At 40.0% G+C, this 24,119-nt stretch overlaps 4 protein-coding genes across 7 annotated transcripts; 1 reads left to right on the top strand and 3 right to left on the bottom strand.

Annotated features, from left to right (window-relative positions):
* The first annotated feature begins 4,690 nt into the window (after nucleotides 1–4,690).
* LOC5515794 (dnaJ homolog subfamily C member 22) lies at nucleotides 4,691–6,793 on the top strand. The gene has a single exon (XM_032385508.2). It carries the CDS (start codon nucleotides 4,772–4,774, stop codon nucleotides 5,861–5,863), a length of 1,092 nt encoding a protein of 363 aa, XP_032241399.1. The 5' UTR covers nucleotides 4,691–4,771; the 3' UTR covers nucleotides 5,864–6,793.
* Nucleotides 6,794–6,943: 150 nt separating this feature from the next.
* Nucleotides 6,944–9,277, bottom strand: LOC5515731 (peroxisome assembly protein 12). 2 transcript variants are annotated; one of them, XM_048723340.1, is made up of 3 exons: nucleotides 8,197–9,277; nucleotides 7,780–7,852; nucleotides 7,408–7,542 (listed from the first exon to the last, which is right to left on the bottom strand). In XM_048723340.1, exons 1-2 carry the CDS (start codon nucleotides 9,085–9,087, stop codon nucleotides 7,829–7,831), a joined length of 915 nt encoding a protein of 304 aa, XP_048579297.1. In that variant the 5' UTR covers nucleotides 9,088–9,277; the 3' UTR covers nucleotides 7,408–7,542; nucleotides 7,780–7,828. The 2 variants fall into 2 exon arrangements, with proteins under 2 accessions (XP_001635840.2, XP_048579297.1); XM_001635790.3 differs by lacking the exon at nucleotides 7,780–7,852 and having other exon boundaries at nucleotides 6,944–7,542; nucleotides 8,197–9,274.
* A 1,035-nt stretch (nucleotides 9,278–10,312) lies between these two features.
* LOC5515793 (E3 ubiquitin-protein ligase TRIM71-like) lies at nucleotides 10,313–22,504 on the bottom strand. 3 transcript variants are annotated; one of them, XM_048723338.1, is made up of 2 exons: nucleotides 22,062–22,504; nucleotides 10,313–12,734 (listed from the first exon to the last, which is right to left on the bottom strand). In XM_048723338.1, exon 2 carries the CDS (start codon nucleotides 12,521–12,523, stop codon nucleotides 10,367–10,369), a length of 2,157 nt encoding a protein of 718 aa, XP_048579295.1. In that variant the 5' UTR covers nucleotides 12,524–12,734; nucleotides 22,062–22,504; the 3' UTR covers nucleotides 10,313–10,366. The 3 variants fall into 3 exon arrangements, with proteins under 3 accessions (XP_048579295.1, XP_048579294.1, XP_048579293.1); XM_048723337.1 differs by lacking the exon at nucleotides 22,062–22,504 and adding an exon at nucleotides 12,816–13,537; XM_048723336.1 differs by lacking the exon at nucleotides 22,062–22,504 and adding an exon at nucleotides 12,951–13,537.
* LOC116620022 lies at nucleotides 16,004–18,263 on the bottom strand. The gene has a single exon (XM_032385511.2). The coding sequence runs from the start codon at nucleotides 17,456–17,458 to the stop codon at nucleotides 16,862–16,864; it is 597 nt and encodes a 198-aa protein (XP_032241402.1). The 5' UTR covers nucleotides 17,459–18,263; the 3' UTR covers nucleotides 16,004–16,861.
* Nucleotides 22,505–24,119: the final 1,615 nt, after the last annotated feature.

Below are 24,119 nucleotides of genomic sequence, written 5' to 3'. Positions count from 1 at the left end.
TAATATCCATTCTCTGTTGCGTTCTTTTCAATGAATACGATTTGCACTTTCTATAGTCTTTCATAAATAATACCTTGAATTAGTCCACGATACGGAAAAAAATGTCGCCGCGCGTTGCATTCTGGCAAAATCGACCAAAATGTAAACACTGAGTTTTTGTCGGTGTTGCTAAAAAGGAAACAAAATGTAAGTTTTTCGCAGGAAAATAATGCCATTTGCGTGCGTTGTCGGAGGCTGTAGCCTCACATTTTAAAGCTTCCCAAAAGATGTAATAATACTAAAGCAAACATAGATTAGAAATATCAGTCTGAGGACAAAGAATTACAAGTGGGAGCAAAAACACCGGGTTTGCAGCGCACACTTTCACGGCGGCCGTAAACTTGGATCCAACAAGATTCCGTCGATATTTTCTCGCCGGTGACCCAAGAACCAAAAAGATTGTGTGGCCGCGTAATGTGAATTCATTGGCTTTTTGAAAAGACTGCTAAGGATATGTTTGTGTGCTTGTTTCTCAATATTTTTGAAAACGACGAACAATGTTATAAGAGTAGTTTGGTTGTTTCGATGGGTCCTCTGACAACACAATCACTAAATTGCTAAATACCAGTGCGTAATATATGCGATTTGAGATGCACAAATGTTTCACAGTTCGATTAGTTCCGTGCGTATATGATGCGTATTATGCGTAATGCGAATTCATTTGTTTTTCGAAAAGACTGCTAAGGGTATTTTTGTGTGCTTGTTTTTCAAAACTTTTGAGAACGACAAACAATGTAATAGGCTCGCGTATTATGCGTCATGCGAATTTGCTTTTCGAAAAGACTGCTAAGGATATGTTTGTGTGCTCGTTCTACATTACTTTTGAGAACGACAAGCAATGTTATAAGGGTAGTTTACTCATTTTGATCGGTCATCTGACAACACAATCGGTAGTGGCATACAAAACACCACTTGTACGAGTGGTGACCCATTGTTCCACCACTCGTACCACTGGTACCAATGGTGCAGTGGATAGCCCAGTTGCTCCAATGGTGTCATGCCAGTGTATTTCTAAGTGCCCCTTATCATATGCAAAACACGTACCACTGGTATTTTATCACAGGATACCCAAACACCACTAAATAACTTTTACAACACAGGATACCCCGATACCCAAAACACCACTTGTACTGGAGATTTCTGCTTCACGACTCGTACCACTGGTATTTTATCACAGGATACCCAAACACCACTAAACAACTTTTACAACACAGGATACCCAGATACCGAAAACACCATTACTTGTACCACTGGAGATTTCTGCTTCACGACTCGTACCACTGGTATTTTATCACAGGATACCCAAGCACCACTAAATAACTTTTACAACACAGGATACCCAGATACCCAAAACACTACTTGTACCACTGGAGATTTCTGCTTCACGACTCGTACCACTGGTATTTTATCACAGGATACCCAAACACCACTAAATAACTTTTACAACACAGGGTACCCATATACCCAAAACACCACTTGTACCACTGGAGATTTCTGCTTCACGACTCGTACCACTGGTATTTTATCACAGGATACCCAAACACCACTAAACAACTTTTACAACACAGGATACCCCGATACCCAAAACACCACTTGTACCACTGGGGATTTCTGCTCCACGACTCGTACCACTGGTATTTTATCACAGGATACCCAAACACCACAAAACAACTTTTACAACACAGGATACCCAGATACCCAAAACATCACTTGTACCACTGGAGATTTCTGCTTCACGACTCGTACCACTGGTATTTTATCACAGGATACCCAAACACCACTAAATAACTTTTACAACACAGGATACCCAGATACCCAAAACACCACTTGTACCACTGGAGATTTCTGCTTCACGACTCGTACCACTGGTATTTTATCACAGGATACCCAAACACCACTAAACAACTTTTACAACACAGGATACCCCGATACCCAAAACACCACTTGTACCACTGGAGATTTCTGCTTCACGACTCGTACCACTGGTATTTTATCACAGGATACCCAAACACCACTAAACAACTTTTACAACACAGAATACCCAGATACCGAAAACACCACTTGTACCACTGGAGATTTCTGCTTCACGACTCGTACAACTGGTATTTTGTTGGTGTATCGGACATGTATGGATTGTTGAGATTGCGAGTGGGTTTGCTGGAGAAGAATTTGGCCGATCGGTTTAATGTTTCGCAGCAAAAGGTGTCCGAAATTGTTGCAACATGGCTTGACCGCGTTTGTCATTGCTTGGAGCAAATAACATTTCTACCAGACCGTGAGCAAATAAGAAGAAACCTCCCCAGGTGCTTCCAGCCTTGCTATGAGGATGTTTTCCTCATTATTGACTGTACTGGGTTATTTATAGAAAAACCTAGCAATGACAATGTCAAAGAAACGCGATCAAGAGATTAGCTGCAAGCTGGACAATGTGGAGGGGAAGGAATTGGCTGAAAACATTAATTCAGAAAAAGTGATTGCGACTAACTCCAGGCTGCAACCTGATAATGGTTGCTATAGATGACGTAAAGAAGCGAAAAGCGCAGCACAAGAAAGTGAAAAGAAAAAGAGCGAGGAAGACAGCGAATCAGATATGAGCGAGGATTTTGATGATGGAAAATGAGCGCTTATAGCATTAAAACGTTTTGTTAATATTTTAGATATGGAACATAAGCATTTTATACTATTATATAGCGGAAACCATAAAAACATGTATTTAGGGTGTATCCAGGTTTGCATTTCATGTAAAACGTTTAATACGTATCCTGGACTCCTGGATTGTGCATGCCAAAAAGCTGCCCCCAAGCTGAGACAAGTTTTAACTTTAAAAACCAAGAAGTATGATTTAACACTTCATCAAATTATATAGTAGAGCCAACACCCAAAGAAATAAGTGGCCCCCCATTTTAAAATCCAAACAATTTATCGACGCCCCCCTTTAGTTCTCGGCAATTTCTCGAGCCCCCCCCCCCCCTCCCACAGTATCCTCGCCCCCCCCCCCCCCCCCCCCTAGGGATAATAAATGAACTTTCCCTAAGACAATCACTCCTATTGCACCTTTCAAAAGACTGAATGATTCTTTTGGACAATTTTTCTGGTGATGTCTGTCTGGTGATGCACCAAAACGCTTGTCGTTTTCCAAGGAAAAACATCTCACATTCACTCACATCTGCACCACTTTCATCTTTGAAACACTCACCCGCACGGTATACCATTGACGCGTCATCAAGTTTATTTTCTATTTGTTTATGTTTTGAATACACTTTCATAAGACTATTTTTTTTTTCACAAGAACGTCCACCCCAAGATTTCATCAAGTTTTAAGAACATGCTTAAAACATGAAAAGGCTCATATTCTGATGCGTTTTAAAATGCAAAATCAAATTGTGATCATACCTAATAACAACATTAAGTACTATTGTTATTGGTCATTTGTGTAATTCCTAAAAATTTATTATGGTATTATACTGTTTGCACCCTAGAATCAATGTATCCGTTACCCGCAGTGGTTCATGGGTAACGTATAAATGACTGAATCCTGGTCTTCGAAAGCCGTTAGAAAGGCTTACATAGGTACATAAACAAGAATACTAAATTTCCTATCCTAAACCTGTGTTTACTATTTCTGCCTATTTCCTTATTAAAATGCTCCAAAGATAAGAACGGCACAGCCGCTTAAATTGATATCTCAAAAAAATATTTTATAGTTTCCAGTGTAAGGGTTTCAGTGGAATACTAGCTAGGTTTGCTCATGATCGGTCCCCAAAGTGTATACGGATATGGAACTCTTTATAAGATCGTTTTCCACCCTAGGGAAACAACGGGCGCCATCCTCGTAGATGCGAAGACCGGACCCCATGTCGCTATGGATCCCCGAGAATAAACGGGCGTTGTTTTACGCTCCCTTGTCTTGGGTGGGCCACTATGGGAACGTGGTCCCCAATATTCTGAGGAAATGACTTTTAGAGACGTGGCTGTACCCCATTTCTCTCTTAATGTTTCTGTGTATCTTGCCCCCTCCCAAATATTTGAGGTCTTCTAAAGTTCTGCAATAAGAGGCTACCAGAGGGTCTCAATGGGACTGTTAACCGTAAAATGGCTAAAGAAACTTATTAAGCATAAAGGTTTAATTAAAAAAAAAAAAAAACTGACCATTAACCGTAAAAACGGCGTTTTTTTCAAAGGTTAATAAAAACGGTTAATTTTTAACCGTTAACCGTAAATCAGGTACCTCCATTGAGACCCTCCTATCAGAGTCTCTGCGGAATACAAGCACTTCGAACCTAATCAGTGGAATTATAGGACAACGTTTTACAACACTTGTCACTCCAAGGAGCTTCGGTTCCGCTTCTCCTATTTCACAGAGGTCACAGCGACCTGTAAGGTGGTGCCAGTGGTACTTTGAATATTTAATAAAGCTATAAAATCTATTGTCTTTGAGCTAGTGATTTACGTTTATTTACTCAGGTGCACATTGATCTCTTTCAAAAACTTAAATAAAGCAAATGAATTCTAAAATGTAATGGTTGTTTTGACGTCATTTTCGCTATTTTTCCCGCGAAATGATCCCCCAATAAGAGTTCCCCATGTTGCAGAACCTCAGCCAATAAGAGCTCGCCCCGTGAGACCGAGGCCATAAATTAGTTAGCCGGGCGGTCGCTCAGTTAATGTTACTCTGAAAGGTTTCGGCAAAAACTTATATCTTGTGCAGAAGTTTAACAACAATCGTTCAATCATGGTAGAGAGAAAGAAAAGTCTACTTCTTACTTACATTATTTGGTTCAAATTAGGCTGGCTTGGTTTACATCATTTTTATCTTGGTCGAGATATTCAAGCTTTTGTGTGGTGGTCGACGTTTGGCGGCGTTTTCGGACTCGGTTGGTTGCGCGATCTTTGGCGAATTCCAGAATACGTAGAGGATGCGAACGAAGATCACTACTATATAGAAGAACTTAAACGCAAGATTAAACTCAGGAAAGAACCGCCATTCAGTACTACTCGATTTGCCGGGCAAATGCTTGTAGGATACTTTTATGGTATTCTAACACGCTTAGCAATTCCTGAATCGGCCCCCAAGTGGACGCCTGCTTTGTGGGTCCCCTTAGCTGTTGCTTCGGGGATCTATCTCGTTGGGAACATCGGAAGAGAGAGGGGGGACTTCAAGTATGCGCTAATTGGCTGTCTAGTATCCTATGCATCTATTACATTTATCAATGGAGACGAAGCTGGAAACATGTATGTTGCACTCTTTGGTGCAATGTTGTTCCAATATAAACGTGAATACCGGAAGGAAATCAAGCAAGAGAAGAGATCTCTGTGTAGACGTGTGCAAGTATTAGCCCTAGGAGGTTTGATCATGTGTGCCTTGTGGGGATCATTTATTTATTTCAATGCTGAGGTCACAACTGAAGATGGGGAAACGATCAAACTGAGGGATGCAGTGAACCACTTCTTTAACTCCCCTGTGTGGCTAGAATTCAAGGATGTTCTTTGGCAATTGTACGATGAAGGTCAAAAGAATGGATGGCAGAATCTCTATGACGACTTTGTCAAGGCCTTGGACCCGAGAGGAGAGAAAAACTCATATCGTGTGCTTGGTTTAACAGAGGATGCAACCCAGGAAGAAATAAAAAAGAGATACAAGAAACTTGCAATGAAATGGCACCCAGACAGACATAGAGATAACAAGGAAGAAGCTCAAAAACACTTCATGGAAATCCAAGAAGCCTATGAGATTCTCTCCAAACTCAAGACTAAGAGAGCTAGTAAAAATACACGAACTGACTCGGACTATAATGCATCATCAAGAGAGAAGACAGAGTTTTAGACATTCTATAGTTTTAGAAATTAATAAATTAGTAAGTCAGGAGGATGAATGGAACAGTAATTGAACCTATGTAACTAAGTTTTTCTCTTTGGACAGCTGTTCAAATTAGAAATCAAATTGAGCAAATTGTTCAATGGGCTAAGCCTTCAAAAGCAAACATGGCTCTCAGTGTCACTTTCTTATAGTGAAACAGTAATAAAGAGCATTAAATGAAAAATTTAAAAGAGCCATGTGTCAGTTTCTCTATTGACACAATTAAGTGTGAGTATTTAATAAGCAACCATATGGTACTACACCAGGGATGGCAAACTATGGGATAGGAAAAAATGGTGAAATGTTATCTAAATCCAGGAAACTTCTTGTCAGAGTTGGGAGAACCACAGTTTGTTTTTTACTTGCTAATTAGTAAGATTTTTAGCTGAAAATGGGTCACTGGAGAACAAGACCAAAATCCATGGGACCCCTACAGGTGATGTCCCTGGTACATTGTGTTTTAATTACCTTGCCAACATGGGGATCTCTTAAATATAATTGGGGGCAATGAGGGTTGATGAATCTTGGATTGGTAAAACAGGGCAGTGATTAAGGCTGCAAGCAACCTTTGATGTGTCAAGCATTTCACTTCTCTCCCAAACAGAAAAGTGACACTGGACACAGAGGCTACTGCTTGGAGTCTAGCAGTGACTTAGATCAATTTGAATCTTCACAGTGAAACATGAACCTATTTATTACATAAATTATATCTTATAGATTTTCTTAAACTTTTGTTTTAAATTGTATATAACTGATTCTATCCACCAAATGAACTTAGTTTAGTATTCCAGCATCTGTAGAAATAGTAAACAAAAATTTTTCAAATTTGATAGAAAAAATAACATTGTTGATATCTACCATCTCTACATTGACTTCAATCATGAACCTAAAAACCAAGGGACTATGTATGATTTTTTCCCCTGGGGTCCAAGAGTAATAAATATACTGTACATTCCCACACGCTGCCTTGTGCCACCCCCCCCCCCCCCCCTCCCATCCACGTGGCACAGGATTCCAAATATCCAAATCATGACTGACAACCTTGAATAATGTTAACTTTTTTCTATTAGTCTTCAGATGTACAATTTTGATGGAATGACAATGTATCCAACAGGTATATTCCCAACATCTAATTTATAATATCTAGAAATCAAATGTTATCCCTTAAAAATACCCATGGGCTCAAGGCAAGTCAATCAGCCAAATCCCATTCGGGGGCAGATCTAGGGGTGGGCCGAGCAGGGCCCGGGCCCATATTTTCAGATATTTGGCTTAAAAATGATAAGAAATATAAGGAAATCCATGGAAGAACAATTAATCTGTGTCCCCCTTTTTTTAACCCTTGCTTCGCTCCCCCCTTTTCCAACTCCTGGATCTGCCCCTGTCATTAAAGATTTGAACAAGTAAATTGATAAAGTACATTATTCTGATCACATGTCATCGCTGACATATATTCTAACAAGCTGCTGCTGTGTGCTTGGCAGGTGAGTGACAGGACAACAGCCATGTTGACCAAGGTAGCGGTAAATGCAAGGATAGCAGAATACATAGCCACAGGTCGACAGGGCAGTGGGGTTAGTCCTGACCTTCGCACAAAGAGGGCACTGCGCAGGGTGACTAGGCAAGGACAAGCCATACTCTGCAGGCTGGAATTCACAGAAAATATAATCATAAGTGAGCACAAGGGCTATAAACAGCAGATGACACTAAGTGTCAATGTGACATGTATTAGATAACCGTTTGCTTCTCATGTAAAGAAAAGTCAGGAAACAAGAAGACTAACACTGTTCTAGTTTGTGTCAAGTTACCTTTGCTTAACATAAAAAAAACATCTCCCATAAAAAATCTGAAGTATCACTAGTTCATTTAAATGCCCCACTTACTAATTAGTGCAGGCACATTTCCAGAGGAGGGGTCCAGGTTCCACCCTTCTCATGTGTACTGGGATGTTAACCACTGAAAACATTTGACGCCGACAAATTTGTCTGTTAAGAAGGCATTTAATTGTTGGTGCATTTTGGATAGAAAAAAGCTCCTAGATGGATCTAGTGACCTATTATTGGAGCTATAAGGATTCCATTTTGAGCATATGTAAGAGTTCAACTTAGAATGATTTATTGCTCTGGACCCAACCCTGTGTTTTTCTCTAAACATGTCGCTGTAAGTGAATTCATTCTACGTTAATCAATTTGAGTCTTGATCTCATATCACAAGTTAGATCACAACCCAAAATCTCAAAGGGTCCCAAGACAAGCATAGAGGTGGAACACCTTATTTAACATAAAGGCCAATAATGTTACCTTAGGTTTGGGTGGAGGTGGTGGAATTGGCAGCTGTGTAACCATTGTCACAGTCTGTGAATTCTCGCTAGAATACCACCACTCCATGAACTTTAAGAAAAATACTAACAAGGGCAACCCATTTGCTAGCATCTTTGCAAGTATGTTTGGAATTGCCAGAGGTAAAGATATGATTAAGTCCTTCCATTTTTTTCCCACAAAGGGAAAGAAGATGTCCTTGTGAACTACTTGGGCGAGAATATCCTCCTTTGAAAGTCTTTGTAGCTTTAATCCAATCCAGTGAACAAGGGGCGAGTGGGAATCACAACGTGAAAACATGTAGAGCATTTGGTAACCTAGAAAAGTACTCTCCCATACGCAGTGAAGAAATGGGTACACAGAAAGTAAGATCTTTTTTATGTGCAAAACCAGAGCTTGTCTTCTGGGAGAATATGCAGTATTCGCATGTAGATTCTCCTCCTTCAGTCTGTTAAAATACTGGTCCATCTTTAACCTAAGGTACGGGACTACAACAAGTGCAAGCAGGGATAAGTATCGTTGTTTATCAGATAGTATAGTTCTTGCTGTAATACTTGTGGTTCTAACAGGGAATGTCCAGGGGTGGCTTGCTTCACATGGAGCTCGTTTCAAACCATAGAAATGCTCCGAAAAAGAACCACCATATTTGCGCAAAAAGTAGTTCTGCACCATCAAGTCTAGTGCTGTGTAAAGTTCCTCTCCATAGCGCCAAAGCCATCCTAATCGGTCCGGCCTAGAGCTGGCTATGATCTTCAAAGCGTAATTTACGGCAGGACGTAACACGCTTGTCATAGATTCCTGAGCGATGACTTCAAATATTGTAGGACGTTCAGAGCTTGCATTTTGATTTAAATGCGCGCCAAACTCTGCCATTGAGTCTAAAGCTTGTTTCTCCCGCTTGAAGTTATTCAAAATGCGTTAAATTATGAAGAATGCTAATGGTCTCGCCTGTTTCACTTTAACTTTTCATCCGCCATATTGGATTTCCGTCGTTCTGTGCGGGCCGTTCTGTGCATGCTGGTCGATGCACACAGGAATACCGACACGCACTGGCAACCGCTGACCTTCGCGAGTAGTTGGGTCCGCTGACCAGCAAGGTTTTTTGAAGTTCTGACTATTAAAAAGCTCTTAAAAAGCGAAAAATTTTATAGATTAACAACGTTTTCAGCATAAACAAGAAGAGATTAGAAAAATCCCGTTAAAGCACGTCTATTACTGTTCCCGGTCCGGTAACCCTAATCCCGTTTTCCCGGCCTATAACCCTATAATAAGGCGAATCCCAGCTCCCGTTTTACCCCTTCAGGATCCTCCTGGGTGGATCGGTCAGGTGGGGGTATTTGAATAGAAGGGCAATAATTTGAATAGACGCGTTTGTTTCATAATTCATGTAGGCGCGAAACCTCGAAACTCAATCAGTTTAAAAAAAAAATCGAAGCGGGATACTTATGTTTCATGCTTTCAGAGTGGAACTTAACTAAATATTGTTGGCTCATGACGGGACTTGGGCTTCAGCCACTTCAGTAGGACAAAAGGGCAGCTATATTTTCTTGGTTTTGACTTCGGGAGAGAATAATTCTGCAAACATAGTGCAAACATCGGGTAGATTATTATGTGAACTTTCACAAATATTTTCTTGACTTTAATGGTTTGTATTCCTTTTTTCAAATATATCATTTTATGAATGATAAAAATCTGTTAATTTATGCACATTTTTGCTATCGATTATTTTTGCACTTTGAGGTGAAAATGTTGGCCAAAGTGTCGCTCCTTAAAATTCAAAGACAAACAATTGTTATGAGAAGTTTACTTATGGAAGCTTGATGTGTAAAAAAATACGACTTTTCTGAAAATGCATACAAATCCATGGATAAAAAATAAGGAAAGAAAAAGTACCTAAGTACTTTTGTACTTAGAAATAAAATGACTTTCCAGGCCCGTATACAAGGGAGGGGGGGGGGGGCGAAATCCGAAAAAGTGGACCTAATTTTTCTGGGGGGAAGGGGGGGGGGGGGGGGGGCGAAATCCGAAAAAGTGGACCTAATTTTTCTGGGGGAAGGGGGGGGGGGGCTAGTTTCTGATAAAAATCTGACCAATATGATGCGAGAAAGTCCCGTGATTTCTCATTGCAAATCTCCATAGTACATGATTTTGGTTACAAGATGACTACTCTATGATTATCACTATCTACGAGCACAATTCGGCCTTCAGGCGTGACCGCAAGGCCCTTCGGATAACACGATTGGCCCGGGCCCTGAAGTCCCGCGGTGATACTCGTGACTAGCTCCCCCTCTAAGTCAAACACCTGAATCCTGTGATTGTATTGGTCCCCAACGAGCACGTGACCCTCGTTGTCGAGCGCAATGCCTGTCGGGTACTTCAGCTTAGCGTTTTCGAGCGCGGCGTCATTTCCAAAATTCTTGATGTTATTGCCGTTGGAGTCAAAGACTTGAACCCTGTGGTTATTACCGTCTGTTACGTAGACGGTGCCATCGGCCGAGACAACTGCGTGGTATGGGTTGTCCAAGTGTCCATCACCACTGCCATGGCTACCGACTACCTTAATTAAGCTGCCATCCTCTTTAAACACTTGGACCCGACTATTAATGCGATCTGTCACCACCACGTGACCATTGCTGCTTATAGTAATCCCCCATGGACGCTTCAAACATCCCGGCTCGTCGCCATATCTTCCAAACTTAGATAAGAAGAGCCCCTCCTTTGTGAAGCTCTGAATTCTATGGTTGTCTTTGTCACATACAAATATATTGTCATTCTTGTCAACACATACATCCGTTGGGTTGTTTAGTTGTCCATTCTTTTCTCCCAAGGAACCAAAGCTTCGTAAATACCGCCCTTCCTGGTCAAATATCTGAACTCGGTGGTTATGGCAGTCTGTTACAATGATGCGTCCTGACCTATCGACCGTCACACCACACGGCAGCTTAAACTTCCCTTTCCCCTCGCCGTACGAACCGAACACTAGAAAAGGTCGCGCGATCGAGGCATAATCCCGTGGGCTTGCTACATGCACAAGAAATGGGCTATGCTTAATCGGCTTTTTGTGAATCTCTATGGCGACCTCGTGGTCTCCGCTTTCGCTTGGAGTGAATGAGGCGCAGTAGGTACCGTCCCCTTTGTCCTCTACCGGGGGCTGGAGTTGACGGGAGGGGCTCTTTACATTGACAGTGACGGTGTCTCCACCGTGGAGCCGACGCTTCTCATTGAAGTCCATAGCAGTGACGACAATATCGGCGGGAGCGCCAAGCTTCGCCCTCCTCAGACCCTCACCTTCGGCCATCGATAACTCCGCGCAGGTGTCAGACACTATAATATCTCCCATGGATTCCCTCACTAATGAGACCGCATCCTCGCGCTCTGAATAATGTACGCTGCGAAACTCGGTCGAACTAAAATCACGTCTTGTGTTTTTCACCTCGTTTAGTTTCCGCTTCAGATGTTTTTGGATTACTAACATTTCCAGCTCGTTACCGATTTTGATTGCTTTCTCAGTACAATGACAACTGCCGTTTAACCGTTCAAGAATCAACTCCAAGTGCTCCTTTTCCTTGCTAAGAAAAGTCTCTTTATTCTGATAAGCCGAGTCGACAGCCTGGAGAAGTTCCTTTTCCCTATCAAAAAGTGCTTGAGTTAGTCGCTTGGTGTTCTCATGAATCGCGTTTTCCATCGCTTTTTTTCCGTCGTTTAAAGTACTCAAGAGTGTTTTGACCTCATTCAGTGACTTCCTTGTTGTCTCGATTTCTGTCTTACCCTGGCTTAACAGAGTACCGAGGTTGTGTGTTTGTTTGTGGTAGACATCACTCAGATAACAAAACCTGTGTTTTCTATGATCCGCCATAGTGCAGTCCAAACATATCGGCTCATCACAAGTCTCGCAAAAATACTTCAATACCTCCTGGCTATGATCGGGACAGTTCTCCAACATATCCGAGAATTCCGATTGCTCTTCGGGAATATCCTGTAGTGCATTTTGAAAGTTGTAATAACCCAATTCTTTTTGAGGCTTATGTGATTTTTTGTGCGAAATAGGGAACGAAGAGTGGGATTTATGAAATCTTGAACTATTGGTGTTACTAATGGCTACAAACTCCGCAATATAGCCATTAAGAATTCCTGGATCTAGTGACGAAGGTTGTGTTTTGCTCGTAAATATACAGTTCATAACATTGTCGTAGAATTTCTTTCGCAGCAGTTCTTCGTGTAAGTCGACGTAGCGCTTTTTGTCCATACCTCTGATTTTTAGATCTCGAATTACGACCAGGTCTGGCGGTAAAACTGCGCTTGTAAACATAAGCAAGCTGGAGTACAGTAATGGCTTTTGGCTCCAAATAACTAACAGTCGTTAAACCCGTGCGGGAGTCCCTTTGCTAAAGCCCCTAGTGGTCCGTTAGTAGATAGCCTAGAACCTCTCAGTGTTCTGTCCACGGTAGCAGTGGCTAGCGGTGGTGCACGGAGATCGTATGCTTCCATTTTAGGTTGCTTTGGGGCCCCTTCAGTCGAACCTAGAAATCGTACAGAAATACAAAATCACGCGTTAAATGCAAATACATTAAATCAAAAGAAAACAAACCTCGTTGGCATACATTTCAGTGACATGAACCCACAAAAGGTTGTCAAGCAGATGTCAATTTTAGCTTAGCTACAGAAGACTGTTTGATCTTCTTTTGTTACTGTATATTGCGGTTACAGTTTGCCGTACAAGTGCACAAAGAACTTACACACTCCCGTATTAATCGTTAAAAAATCTTAAGGACGCCTATCTTCCACCCTTCTTTCTTTGCAGGAGTTAACTATAGAACAATAAGGATCACCGCAGTGTTAAAATGTTCACTGATCTCATAATTACAAGGCGCGCTTTTTTGTTAAGCGAACATTGTGATGCTGCGATTGGCTGCATCGTTAAAGGACGCCGCTTCGATTCTCGTAAAGAAGCCCGTTATCGACCATCCACTTGATAAAAGCGTAGAGCACTTCTCGTAAAACACGTCGCACAAGTAACACCTAATAACGGATAATTCGCGTTACACTACATTCAGAACATTACATTGAAAAGTTTCCACTCTCAGAAGAGCGATTATTTGCGTCGAAAACTAGCATTCTTTGTCAGACATGGTAATCCCAAAGTTTTCTAAATTATCCCAATCAATTCATGTCGAAAGCCTGTGGGTTTAGTTGGGTTTACAATCTAGTATATATTGTATTCCGATCCTCTAGGTTTATCCGATAATCGCTCAAAGAAGAGACATGACTGCTGAGGGTAATCGATGGCAAACGAAACTCTGTACCTTCGTCCTTCGTTTGCCCGTAAGAATGAAAGCGTTCGGACTGTATACTGTCAAAAACTATGTTGACAAGCAAAACAAAATAAGACAACAACATTATGTTAATTGATATTCAGTGGCAATACACTGTTTTGTACATTTTTGTTCGGTTGTTTGTTTGGATATTTCTCTAATATAAATTTTATAAGTCGAAAAAAAGTGATCACTGGGTGACGTCATTTGGGCTATTATTGCATTCTCGACGATAAGAGTTCATACCTATACTTTAATAGTTAATAGCTACTTTTCTGTTTTGATGTCAACTTGAGGTTTCGAAACACATGGTTCATTTGCATCACTAATATGAATTCCTCAATCGCCCCCATCATGTAATGGCACGCCTTTTGATTTCTCTGTTTGTTTTGAGAAATCAAGAGTATCTTTTTGTACATACAAAATGACTTTACAAGTATCGGGAAAATAAAGAGGTCAGCCCAGGAATGTACTAAAAGTAGAATGCGGTTTTGTTAAGGAACAAACACTTAAGACAAACGGCAGATTATAGGCAACAAAAGCATGACCCATGATCCACTGCCGTTTTTTTTTTTACATTGGATATAATTGTGGTGATTATAATTGGGGTGATTGTGGTGGTGTAAGATACAAAGAATCAATAATAATAACGGCAAGTTTGAGAATCTACCCTATCAAGGACGTATTTTAGTTTGATAACTTGCAGAATTATAATATCACCGGCAGTTTGTCTTGGCGATATAAAACAATTTTTTTCTTTTATTGAACTTTGACCAAGATTTCGTAATTGTTAGCATTCCAAGCAAGACTCTTGTGACAGTTACGTTTGAGTCTCTCATGTCAAACAATATACACGAACAGCGGTGTGCTATAACATTGCGCAACTTTATGTGGTCGGGGTCTCAAGTTAGCGGGCGGGCGGGCGGGGGGGGGGGGGGGGGGGGGGGGGGGGGGGAGGGGGATTACCTAGACTGAGGAGCCTGAACTTAGAATAGGAAAAAATGTTTTCCATTCATGCGTAGAGCTACCATAGGAAAAAAAATGAAGTTGTTGCCACACAAATTACAACGTCTGACGGCCCATTTTGGCAAACATGGCAAGAATCAGAGAATTGCCAAGAAGGTGCACCGGTGGTCAACGTGCGTGACACGCCCAACAATTGTCATTTTCATGATCAACAAAAAGGAGGACACATCATTAAGATTTAATTAAGTAAAATTCAGTTTTAAATTAATGAAAAATTGAGAGACAGAGAGAAACTTGAATTTCTTTTTATGTCTCTTCCGCCAAAAAAGCTTAAAAGCAAACATAATAAAGAAGCGATTGAGCGTAGGCTAGACATGTGACATTGCACCTAGACAATTCTTGCTGTGTTTAATAGTTACTTATACCAAACAAAACTCAATTTCGGTACCTTAAACGAAAACAAAGATATAAAATATTTAATTACAAGAATAAATATTGCTAGTTTGAGTACTATTAATATCCGATGGGTCGAATCAATGTTATGGAAAAGTAACGAATAAATTATTATCATACTGCGCTTGTGTATTCGGGCACTTGGCGGTCAAAAGGTTGCCCTTCACCAGTCGGTTAATACTGGTTATTTCCCATGCCAGCAAAGGCAGACATTCGCCGCCAAAAGAAAAGGATCGGATTCTTTTATAAAACACAAATCAAGAGTGCGCACTTGTACATGTTCCTTCCGCAAAAAAGAACACTGACAACTAAGCCGATAATTGCCGCGTCTCGCTTTGATCGAGGATAAGCCCAAGTAAATACATCCCCTCATCTTTGTACGAGGGGGATTTTCAATAAAAACCTAAGTTAAGAGAAGTGTTCAGTTTCTTCTTTAGTACGACTGATTTCCGCCTTAATTCACAACTTTATGAGAGAAATCATTGCCGCTTCTGTCTAATGCGCTAAATTAGATTTCATCATTTTTCTGTTAACAAAACTTTAAATGGTCTAAGAAATTGTATTCGAGAATTAATCTAAATACAAACTAACTTACACTTCAAATAAACTAGGTGTAAATTTGATGAACTTGAAAGCTAACGAGCAAACTATAACCCATTTAAAACAGATTTTTTTCTTTTGGCTGATAAGGAAAGCAGGTTGTGTTTCATTAACGCCGTATAGCTAGCGTTTACCTGAGTAAAAATAATGGGACAAATCTATACTGAGGAGATCTATCAGCAGAACCAAAACTGTAAAATGGTGTGCTTGTGTTTGATAATGGAAAGGTCGACATTCTCGGCACGTTTCGTTATGTGCCCTCCGGCTATGACGGTTCATTTAGAAGCAATCCTATTAGAACTGTTATCCTATTTTCACTTCGCACTTCAACGCTTTCGCTTTAATTAAAACATAGAAGACAATTCTTTGCGCTTCTAAAAACGGAAATAACACCGAACATTGATATTTCCAGTTATTGACTATAGTCAAGTTCGATCACAAAAAGACATTTCCGAACCAAACATCATCGTTACTTTATTTACTTGCTAACGACCAAAGTTTATATACAAAGTTGGACTATTTATATTTTTGTATGCATTCTCTTGTTATGATTTTTTTTGGATGGCACTTTACCCAGTGGGGTAGAAGATAAAATGGAAGTGACCTGAGGCGAGAAGCAAAAGAAAAACAGACATACTGCGATGCACGTATAAGAAGAAAATCCAAAAACATCACACTATTAAACTAACTCATATTGATATATCGCTTTTAGGCCACAAGATCCGCTTGTACTATTTAAAAGCGATAGCGGCCTCCTTGTTCATTAATGAAGAATAAAAGCATTTTGTCGGGTTCTCTATAGCCCGCTAGGTCTAGTGACTAGTGAACTCCTGTCATTCCTACTCCTAAAAGTTTAATAATCATTGAACCTGTTAACCTAGTATTGTTCTGTGTATTGTTCGACCCAATTGAAGGCGGCATCGTAACACACTTGAAGGGAAGACCCATTAGGCCAGGAATATCGTCCGTAAATGTGCTAATTGACAGCGATTCTTGACACCAAACTATATCTGGTGGTTGATATGCATTCCTTGGCTATACGAAATTTGACTAATAGATCAAATAAACCACATAATGATAAATCTAAACAGATGTCCTTAAAACAGCACGACTTCACCTTGCCTTCGAGTATCACTTCTTTGTTGTTCTAGGTCTTTTCGGTGGCTTGTATACTATTCACTAGTTTAATTTACGATCTTTTAGACGGACTCAAATTCTGTCGAGAATGAAACAGATCTCCGTCGATTTCTGGTTATCACCCCTTGATTTTTTTAATGTTTGTCAACCCATTAAGTTTTAAAAACCTCTCTATTGCTTTAGTCTTCATTCTCTACAGTCTTTGAAATGTTCGTGTACGCTCCCTTTGACTGAATAAAATCCTTTCCCACCCACGAAGTCTCAGCGTAGATGTGCGTTTTCGGAGCTTTTTCCTGCTCGCCTGCCTTTGTCACCTTGACGGCCACCACACAGGACGCCGTGCCACTGTCGCGCTTATTGCCGCCTTGACACGGCGTGAAAACGCTCATTGAACGGCTTCGCCTGGAGTAGAACCCGCACTTACAGAGGTACGAAACAAGGGCGACACTACCTAGCGCGGCGAACACCACTATGCACACGACAAGGACGGCGATGATGGCGGGGCTGAGTTGCGTGGAGGATGTAGTTGTGTTAGGACAAATGGTATTAATGCTGACGCATTTGCCATTGCAGCACTTCTCCTGAAGGCTATTGGGGGAGCCACAGTCGTTAGAAGTGGTGCATGACGTGTTACATGTCTTCTTGCAGTGACCGTCGCAACAGTGCGGGTAGACGCCAAAGCAGTCGGTCTCTTGATGACAGTAAAGGCAGTCTGCAAGTCCAGCTAATATCAGCAAAGTGCCGATGATCGCGATGTGTTTAATAAGCGCCCTCATTTCACCAAGCGAGTTTGGAGAGCGCAGAGCATAATCAAATCTTGGCTGGTGTTATGCGCACTTTCTGTTTTCTGGTGACAGAACGCGGAATAATAAAAAAAGAACCGTCGACTTCCCGCCTCTTTTGCTTTCCGACGCGAATCTAATTGCTTACTCTTACTCAACACTGCGAAGAAACTTTAACTGATATCCTGCTAAGAGTCTTCCCCAAATAAAGGCTGGTACGGTATTGGCTGTTGGTCTCTGCTAATCAGTTATATTCGTAGATCCGTGAACTTCGCTTCTTTGATCGACTTCGCCACTTATAAGCGTCTACGCCTCTCTGCATGATCAAGATATTTTGACGCTAGATGAGCGAGGATCCTTTCACTCTCATGTCACATATACCTTGCAGGTTTTTTATAGCCACCTTGATGCATTTTGATGCAGCGGATGGCGATATGAACGCCATTACGAAAGCTTAGACAAACAATTTGAGCTCCTCTTATCACCACAGTCTTGATTTACGTTGTTATGACTTCACAGAGATAGGCGTACACGCGAAGTTTGACGGCCACTGAAGAGGAGGTTTAGTGCAGATGCCCTTCATAGCCGAACATAAAATAATAACACATTGATTGATCTTTACTGGAAGCGAACGGCAAATGAGGAATAACCTGTGTTTTTGATCTATAAATTACCATGAATACGAAATATTCTCCCTTTGGACTTGTGAATACACCAAAACACCAATAAATTATAACCTTCAAGCAAAGCAGGAAACAGTAAAATCTGCTTGAGAGCTTGGGGCTTTACTTGGGTTGGGTTTCGTACACTCATCAAATATGGTATTTCAAGTGGTTTAGATCGGAAAATCATTTTTTACTTAGGTATTATATAACTGCTTTTAAAAGTATTAACATGAAAAAAATGAAAACATTGTGTAAGTTCAACGTCACTTCATTTATTGATTCAATTTTCCTTTAGGGTAGAAACAGCTAAGCATACCACTCCTAAGAATGCCTACGGTACCTTTGTATCAAATATCATGCCATTTGTCATGAAACACTTTGTTTGAAAAGATACAAGTTTGATAGGAAATTGAAAAAAAAAAGGTTTCGCAAACATTGTCAATTTCTATAGAGTGATCATACATCTGCATAAGCGTGAGATGTTTACAGTTGAGTGAGTGCTAGGCTGACACAGTGATCAAAAAGCTCTCCTGCGCATTCACCGGCGTTTTGAGGATTATGGTTTTTGATTAAGATTTTTCATGAGATGCATTCTTATCTTTTTGTCTAGGGCAAATAGAGTTATAGTCAGTTTATCGGCATTTTATTTGGGTTCGGTTCAACATCTTGGATTTCGATTCTTAAGTAGTTTAGGTTCATTTTTCCAAAATATTTTATTTCTATTTTTCTCTTTCAAATACAAGGCAAGAGAAGGATATTACATTATTAGGGAAACCATCTTAAAAGCACACAGAGCAGTCATAAGGACCAACACGAAGATAAGTTATGTTTTGAACTAATGGAAATGTCGGTTGGTCATTTCTTCTTATTATATCTTTCGATAAACAACAAATCAAGATAAACAAATAACAGAGCATCTGTCGCAAGATGGCGGCTTGTTCAAACACTGCTCCCGATCTACACTCGGTGTTCACCGCTGTCACCATAAATGCGGGCTCGGATTAAGAGAAAGATGACTTTGACGCGACCAGAAATAAATACCAAAATGATTTTCAGTGCAAAAAGAAAATAATAATAATACTAATAATAATTATAATAAAAATAAATAAAAAAGAAGGGAAATCAATAGATTAAAAATCCATTAGGTGACCCTTGTTAAGCGGAACATGGTTTAGGCTGTGCTACTTCCCGATGTGACAATAGGGTGGAACATGATACGACTGGATGAGGTGATTACCAATCAATCGACACGAGATTATCTCCAAGATCAAAGATTCAACTGTCACTATAAGAAGACCGAAGACGAGACGAAACACACGATAAACGGTGCACAAAATTATAGTTAAATAGTTCTTCTTGGTGTGAGGAGAGGGCAAGAAGTTTAAGCCTGCTGAAAGTAAAACTTATAGATGAACTGCCCCCCCCCCCCCCCCATAAAAAATACATTATTTACTCACACAAATTCACACGAGGCTTTCAGACAATTAGAACGCCTCTAAGCGCCTTGAACACTATCCACACGCTTGGTCGCGCGTTCTGACTTCCAATATCCAAAACAAAAACTTGAAAGAATAAGGAATATATGTTTTACTTAGAGGGTAATTTCACCAAAAGACTTGTCATTATTTTTTTTCAATTGTTTTTTATTTTTAGTACCTTATCTTCATGTGAAGAGAGATGTCATTTTCCTAAGGTTATTCTTTTGAGGTCCAATTCACTGCTCTCACTGGGAAAAAAAGGCAGCTTATGCAATATCAAGACTCCAAATCCCTAAGTCTCCTAAATCATAAGGGGGGGTTGAGGCATGAACGCCGAAGAAGGACATAGACATTTTTTTGTCCATAATGTTTTACTTCACAGTCTAAGAGGGTGGGGGAGGGGGGTTGAGGGATGTTGTTAAGGTAGCCCTAGCCCCCCCCTCCCCTCTCGAATACTATACATACCGGTGCCGTAGCACGGTCATAAATATTAGGGGGTTTTTGCAAGGGTGACGGCTAAAGGGCCGAATACTTTTTGATAATGGACGGACCATTAGAAAAATGAAGGGGGGAGGGGGTGGTGTGGGGAGGGCTCAGTCGTGCATGTTTTTTTTTCTTGTCTCCAAGACGTGCATGATTTTTTTCCGTTGTGAGAGCTTGCATGCTTTTTTTTTCAGGTGCTATTTATGTTGACAAGGATTTAGACAGTTATCGCATGTTTTTTTTTTGATAATGCAGTCAATGTGGAATTATCTACTCATAATATACTTATTTAGTATTTCCAATATCAGTGTATAGCGATTTTCGCGCGCTATAAAAATATTTCGAATTTCGCTTCTTGGGCCAGCGTTAGAGTAAATGTCAGACGCTTTTCGGAAATATTTTAAACATAATATTTTAAAACAATGATTTCTGATTTTATTCAACTGGACCTCAGGGTCCATGAACAGCGGCAGGATATATTTAACCTGAAAACACAACAGAACTACCTTAAAGTGGACCTGTGGTGGGACACCCCTGAAATCTTCGTTTGCGAAGCCAAGCCAAAAGAATACCTAAGTCTTCCTGAAACTTTCAAAGATCGTTGTCAATATAAGCATGTTATATACCACGAAATTATATCGAAATTACTAGAACAGTCCGAGATTACTAGTATAGTCCGAGATTCAAATCTCGCACTGTAGATGTCCTGTTATTGTTTATCTCTGTGTTTGTAAGTTTCTTGCAAAACCAAAAGTAGGAAATAAAGGTAAATAAAGCAAAACAACAGAAGCCCCCATTTTAACTACATAAACTTCTACCTAGGCAACAGAAACAGGGAGGACGGAATGAAAAATCTTGTCGAGACAGTCACACAAGACTTTCTATGTCCGAGTTAAAAAACATAATGTAATTAAAAGCTTGTTTAGATGGAATGAAATAAAATGTGACTAAAGATTAAAATCGGGACAAGCTCTACGCTAGAAAAAAATTGCGTCATGTGGCTGTATCTCTAAACAATTAATTCACCAATAAACGAAAAAAAAAGCCATGAGACAAATCGACCGCTTTCGTGTCAGGATTGTCTGAAGTGAGTAAACAAGGCTTTACTTTCTAGCATTTGTATATCTTGAGTGTCAGGCCTTTTTTGTTTACTATGAGACCTCTAATAGATAAATTCGCCTGTGACATTCAGGGTAGTATGGCCATAATTTGCATTTCTTTTTTCTATGTTTAATTACATTAATTTTACCGTAGGGTCAAATATATACTATACACTATTTTAATTTCTTTTTATCGGTAGACAGCCTTTCTCTTATAGCACAAGATAAATAATTTGCGCAGTCTTAAAAATAATAATAACATGGAAAACATAAAAGAAGCCCCCTCTATAATGTCACCTGCTTAAGAAATCGTGATTGTCTCTCAATTTCTCATGCGGACACAAAAAAAGCGAACGCGAAAGAACAGAGTCGCGACACGGATAGGTGAACTGATAGTAACAGACAGGAAGAAAGCCAGGAAGGGTGCCGTTATTGGATGTGGTGTATTTTAAAATATCGGGTTAAGCTACGTTGAATCGCTTTTATTCTGCGTATACACGTACTTCTCATCTCATCTCGTTTTAATTAATCCTTATAAAGGCTAGTATATCGACTGTAAAGGATTCTTACGTATTGGTCAGTGTTTTGTTCTATTTATACAGCCCATAGTGCTTGCAAGATTACTGACAAAAGCCTTATGAAGCATACCGGGCGTAATAAAAAGGCTAACTACCCAACAAGGGTCTTGATTTTATTTCTTGAGTTTAGGCACACAGTCCATCTACAATTCCCCCCCCCCCCCCTTTCCAACAAATACACTGTTAGGACTTACTGCGGACGAAATTACTTGATAAATAAAGCAAATAATAACAATGTTAAGTTTTCAATAAAGCTATAAAAGATTGTAATGGGACGAAGAGAGGAAACTCACCATTATCGAGTCCACGCTGTAGCACGATAATCTTTTTCTTTTGCTTGTACGTTGCTCTTTCTTGTATGCTACCCCATAAGTGTCCTACTCATTAAAGTCGTAATTAAAGAGTTGTACCGCATCAGTATCTTGGTGTTTTAAAGACTTTATCTTGCACTATCTTTCGTGTGCTTTTACGGGAGTTCTCAAACACAACACTCTCCGAGTTCCGTTTGAGTGTATAAGCACTGTTTTGTAAACGCACTTGAGGGAGGTAATTCTGTAATTGGACTAGAAGTGTGCCACCCTAGGCTGACAGAGAATAAAGTCGCCTCGCTGTCGTGGGCAAATTCACTTAGGCAAGTCTGTCGCTACGGCGTTTTGTCCTCGAAAATATAACCGTCATTATATAAAACCGGCCATATCAGTTTCATCGGAATATTTGATCTCAATAACCACGACTTTTGACCCAATCTCTAAATCACGCATTACTTGGCAACAGAATTTGACACTTGCGCGTCGTCTATGTCTAATGTGAGTTTCACATAATGGATTTTTCTAGTAATCTCTTTTATATGACTAGCTAATCACCTCTAGCGAGTGGGACAGAATCCCAAAAACAAACACTTTGTAGATAAGCATTCTGTGGAGCCGGGTATTTTAAAACGATCCTTAAAAGGATCGTTTTGCACCGAATTTAATCTGTTTTCGGGTTTCCGCGATCTTTGTAAGCAGACGCTTCTTTTTTTCATGTCTCTTTATTTTACGAACGTCAGTTCAGCGTACAATACATTAAAGAGCTCAGTACTACCAAAAGCATAAAACAGAATCCTGGAGGATATCATTTTTTTTACATAAAACGGGTGTGAATCGAACAAGCGAACAAAATTACACCGACGTTGGATTGTTGAATTTATACTCAAACATTTATATTCATTCTTCTTCTGAAGATCCGGAATAGTCTGTCTTTCTTGCGGCATTCTTCCGTATAATCTGTTCAATATAAGTTCTTTTATCCCCTCATATTGGCAACAATATTTGTATCATACTGTTTAGCTTATATTGTCAGTTCTATTTCCTTGTTATCTTGCCATGATGTAGCCAACAGCATCTGTAGATTGACCTTTCTCTGGTCAGGTGACTATCTGGATGTAGTTGCCTTCAGATGGTTTGGGCTGATGTCACAGCAACATAAACAATAAATACAAGCTGTTTTAAACCATATCCCGTCACTGCAAGCCGCCAAGCTTTGTTTTTAGGAAGTACATACCTTTCTGAAAACAAATGGAAAAAAACTATGAAACGAAGAGAATGGGCTGCCAATAAACATATACCACAAAATGAGAGCTTATTTCATACATTACACGTTTCATATTTTTAAAAAAAGGTTGTAATGGAGAGTTCAAGTGTTGTAACCTACAGTGTATAAAAATGGGAGAAAATCAGCATCATATTTATTGAAAATGAGAGAAAATCAGTATTCCAAATTTGACAAAAAAAAATGAAAGAATTGATTTATTCAAGACACTTTTGTGACACTTTTTAGTGCAGTGAAAGGGTTTCCTGAACACAAGTTTCGATGAATGGGCCGATTTGATGTCTATCTTTCACCATTTCTTGTTATGGAAGAAGGCAAAACGGAAAACTCACATGATTCTAGAAATTTTACAGAGAAAAAATTATTTAAAGAAATAAAAAAAGTCGCATGCTGCTTAAATTCTGGATGTAGGGTGGTGACCAGAAACCACAATATTTTTTCATGTGGTCTAACTGACTGACTGTATTGACCTTTATTAGCAGTATCGATAGGCTGTTGGGATAGTTTAGCAGAATATTTTGTATGATTTGATGGTGTTACGTTTTTTGGCTTATTTAGTGCAGCTGTGGCACTAGTTTTTGAGGCCATTTCGATTGTTCTTTTTAGGTATTGTTGCTTACTCTTTACAGTTACCTAAGAGAGCATTGCAACTTTTGAACCTTTGTTTATACAACATTTAGGTTAAGCCTTAACCTGCCAAAGGGGGGGAGGGGGGGTGAATAGGTTCGGGGATCGGCGGATTCGGCCCTGAAATGCTCACG

Source organism: Nematostella vectensis, chromosome 2, assembly GCF_932526225.1.
Source record: "Nematostella vectensis chromosome 2, jaNemVect1.1, whole genome shotgun sequence".
NCBI lineage: Eukaryota > Metazoa > Cnidaria > Anthozoa > Actiniaria > Edwardsiidae > Nematostella > Nematostella vectensis.
This window is presented reverse-complemented; position numbering and strand designations above follow the sequence as displayed.

Bases quoted from the DNA above. Each gene is read 5' to 3' on its own strand.
- LOC5515794 (XM_032385508.2), top strand. From the start codon at position 4,772: ATGGTAGAGAGAAAGAAAAGTCTACTTCTTACTTACATTATTTGGTTC.
- LOC5515731 (XM_001635790.3), bottom strand. From the start codon at position 9,087: ATGGCAGAGTTTGGCGCGCATTTAAATCAAAATGCAAGCTCTGAACGT. The intron at 7,543-8,196 runs GTAACATTATTG...TGTGAATTCCAG, and splicing joins CACCTCCACCCAAACCTAAG to CCTGCAGAGTATGGCTTGTC.
- LOC5515793 (XM_048723338.1), bottom strand. From the start codon at position 12,523: ATGTTTACAAGCGCAGTTTTACCGCCAGACCTGGTCGTAATTCGAGAT.
- LOC116620022 (XM_032385511.2), bottom strand. From the start codon at position 17,458: ATGAGGGCGCTTATTAAACACATCGCGATCATCGGCACTTTGCTGATA.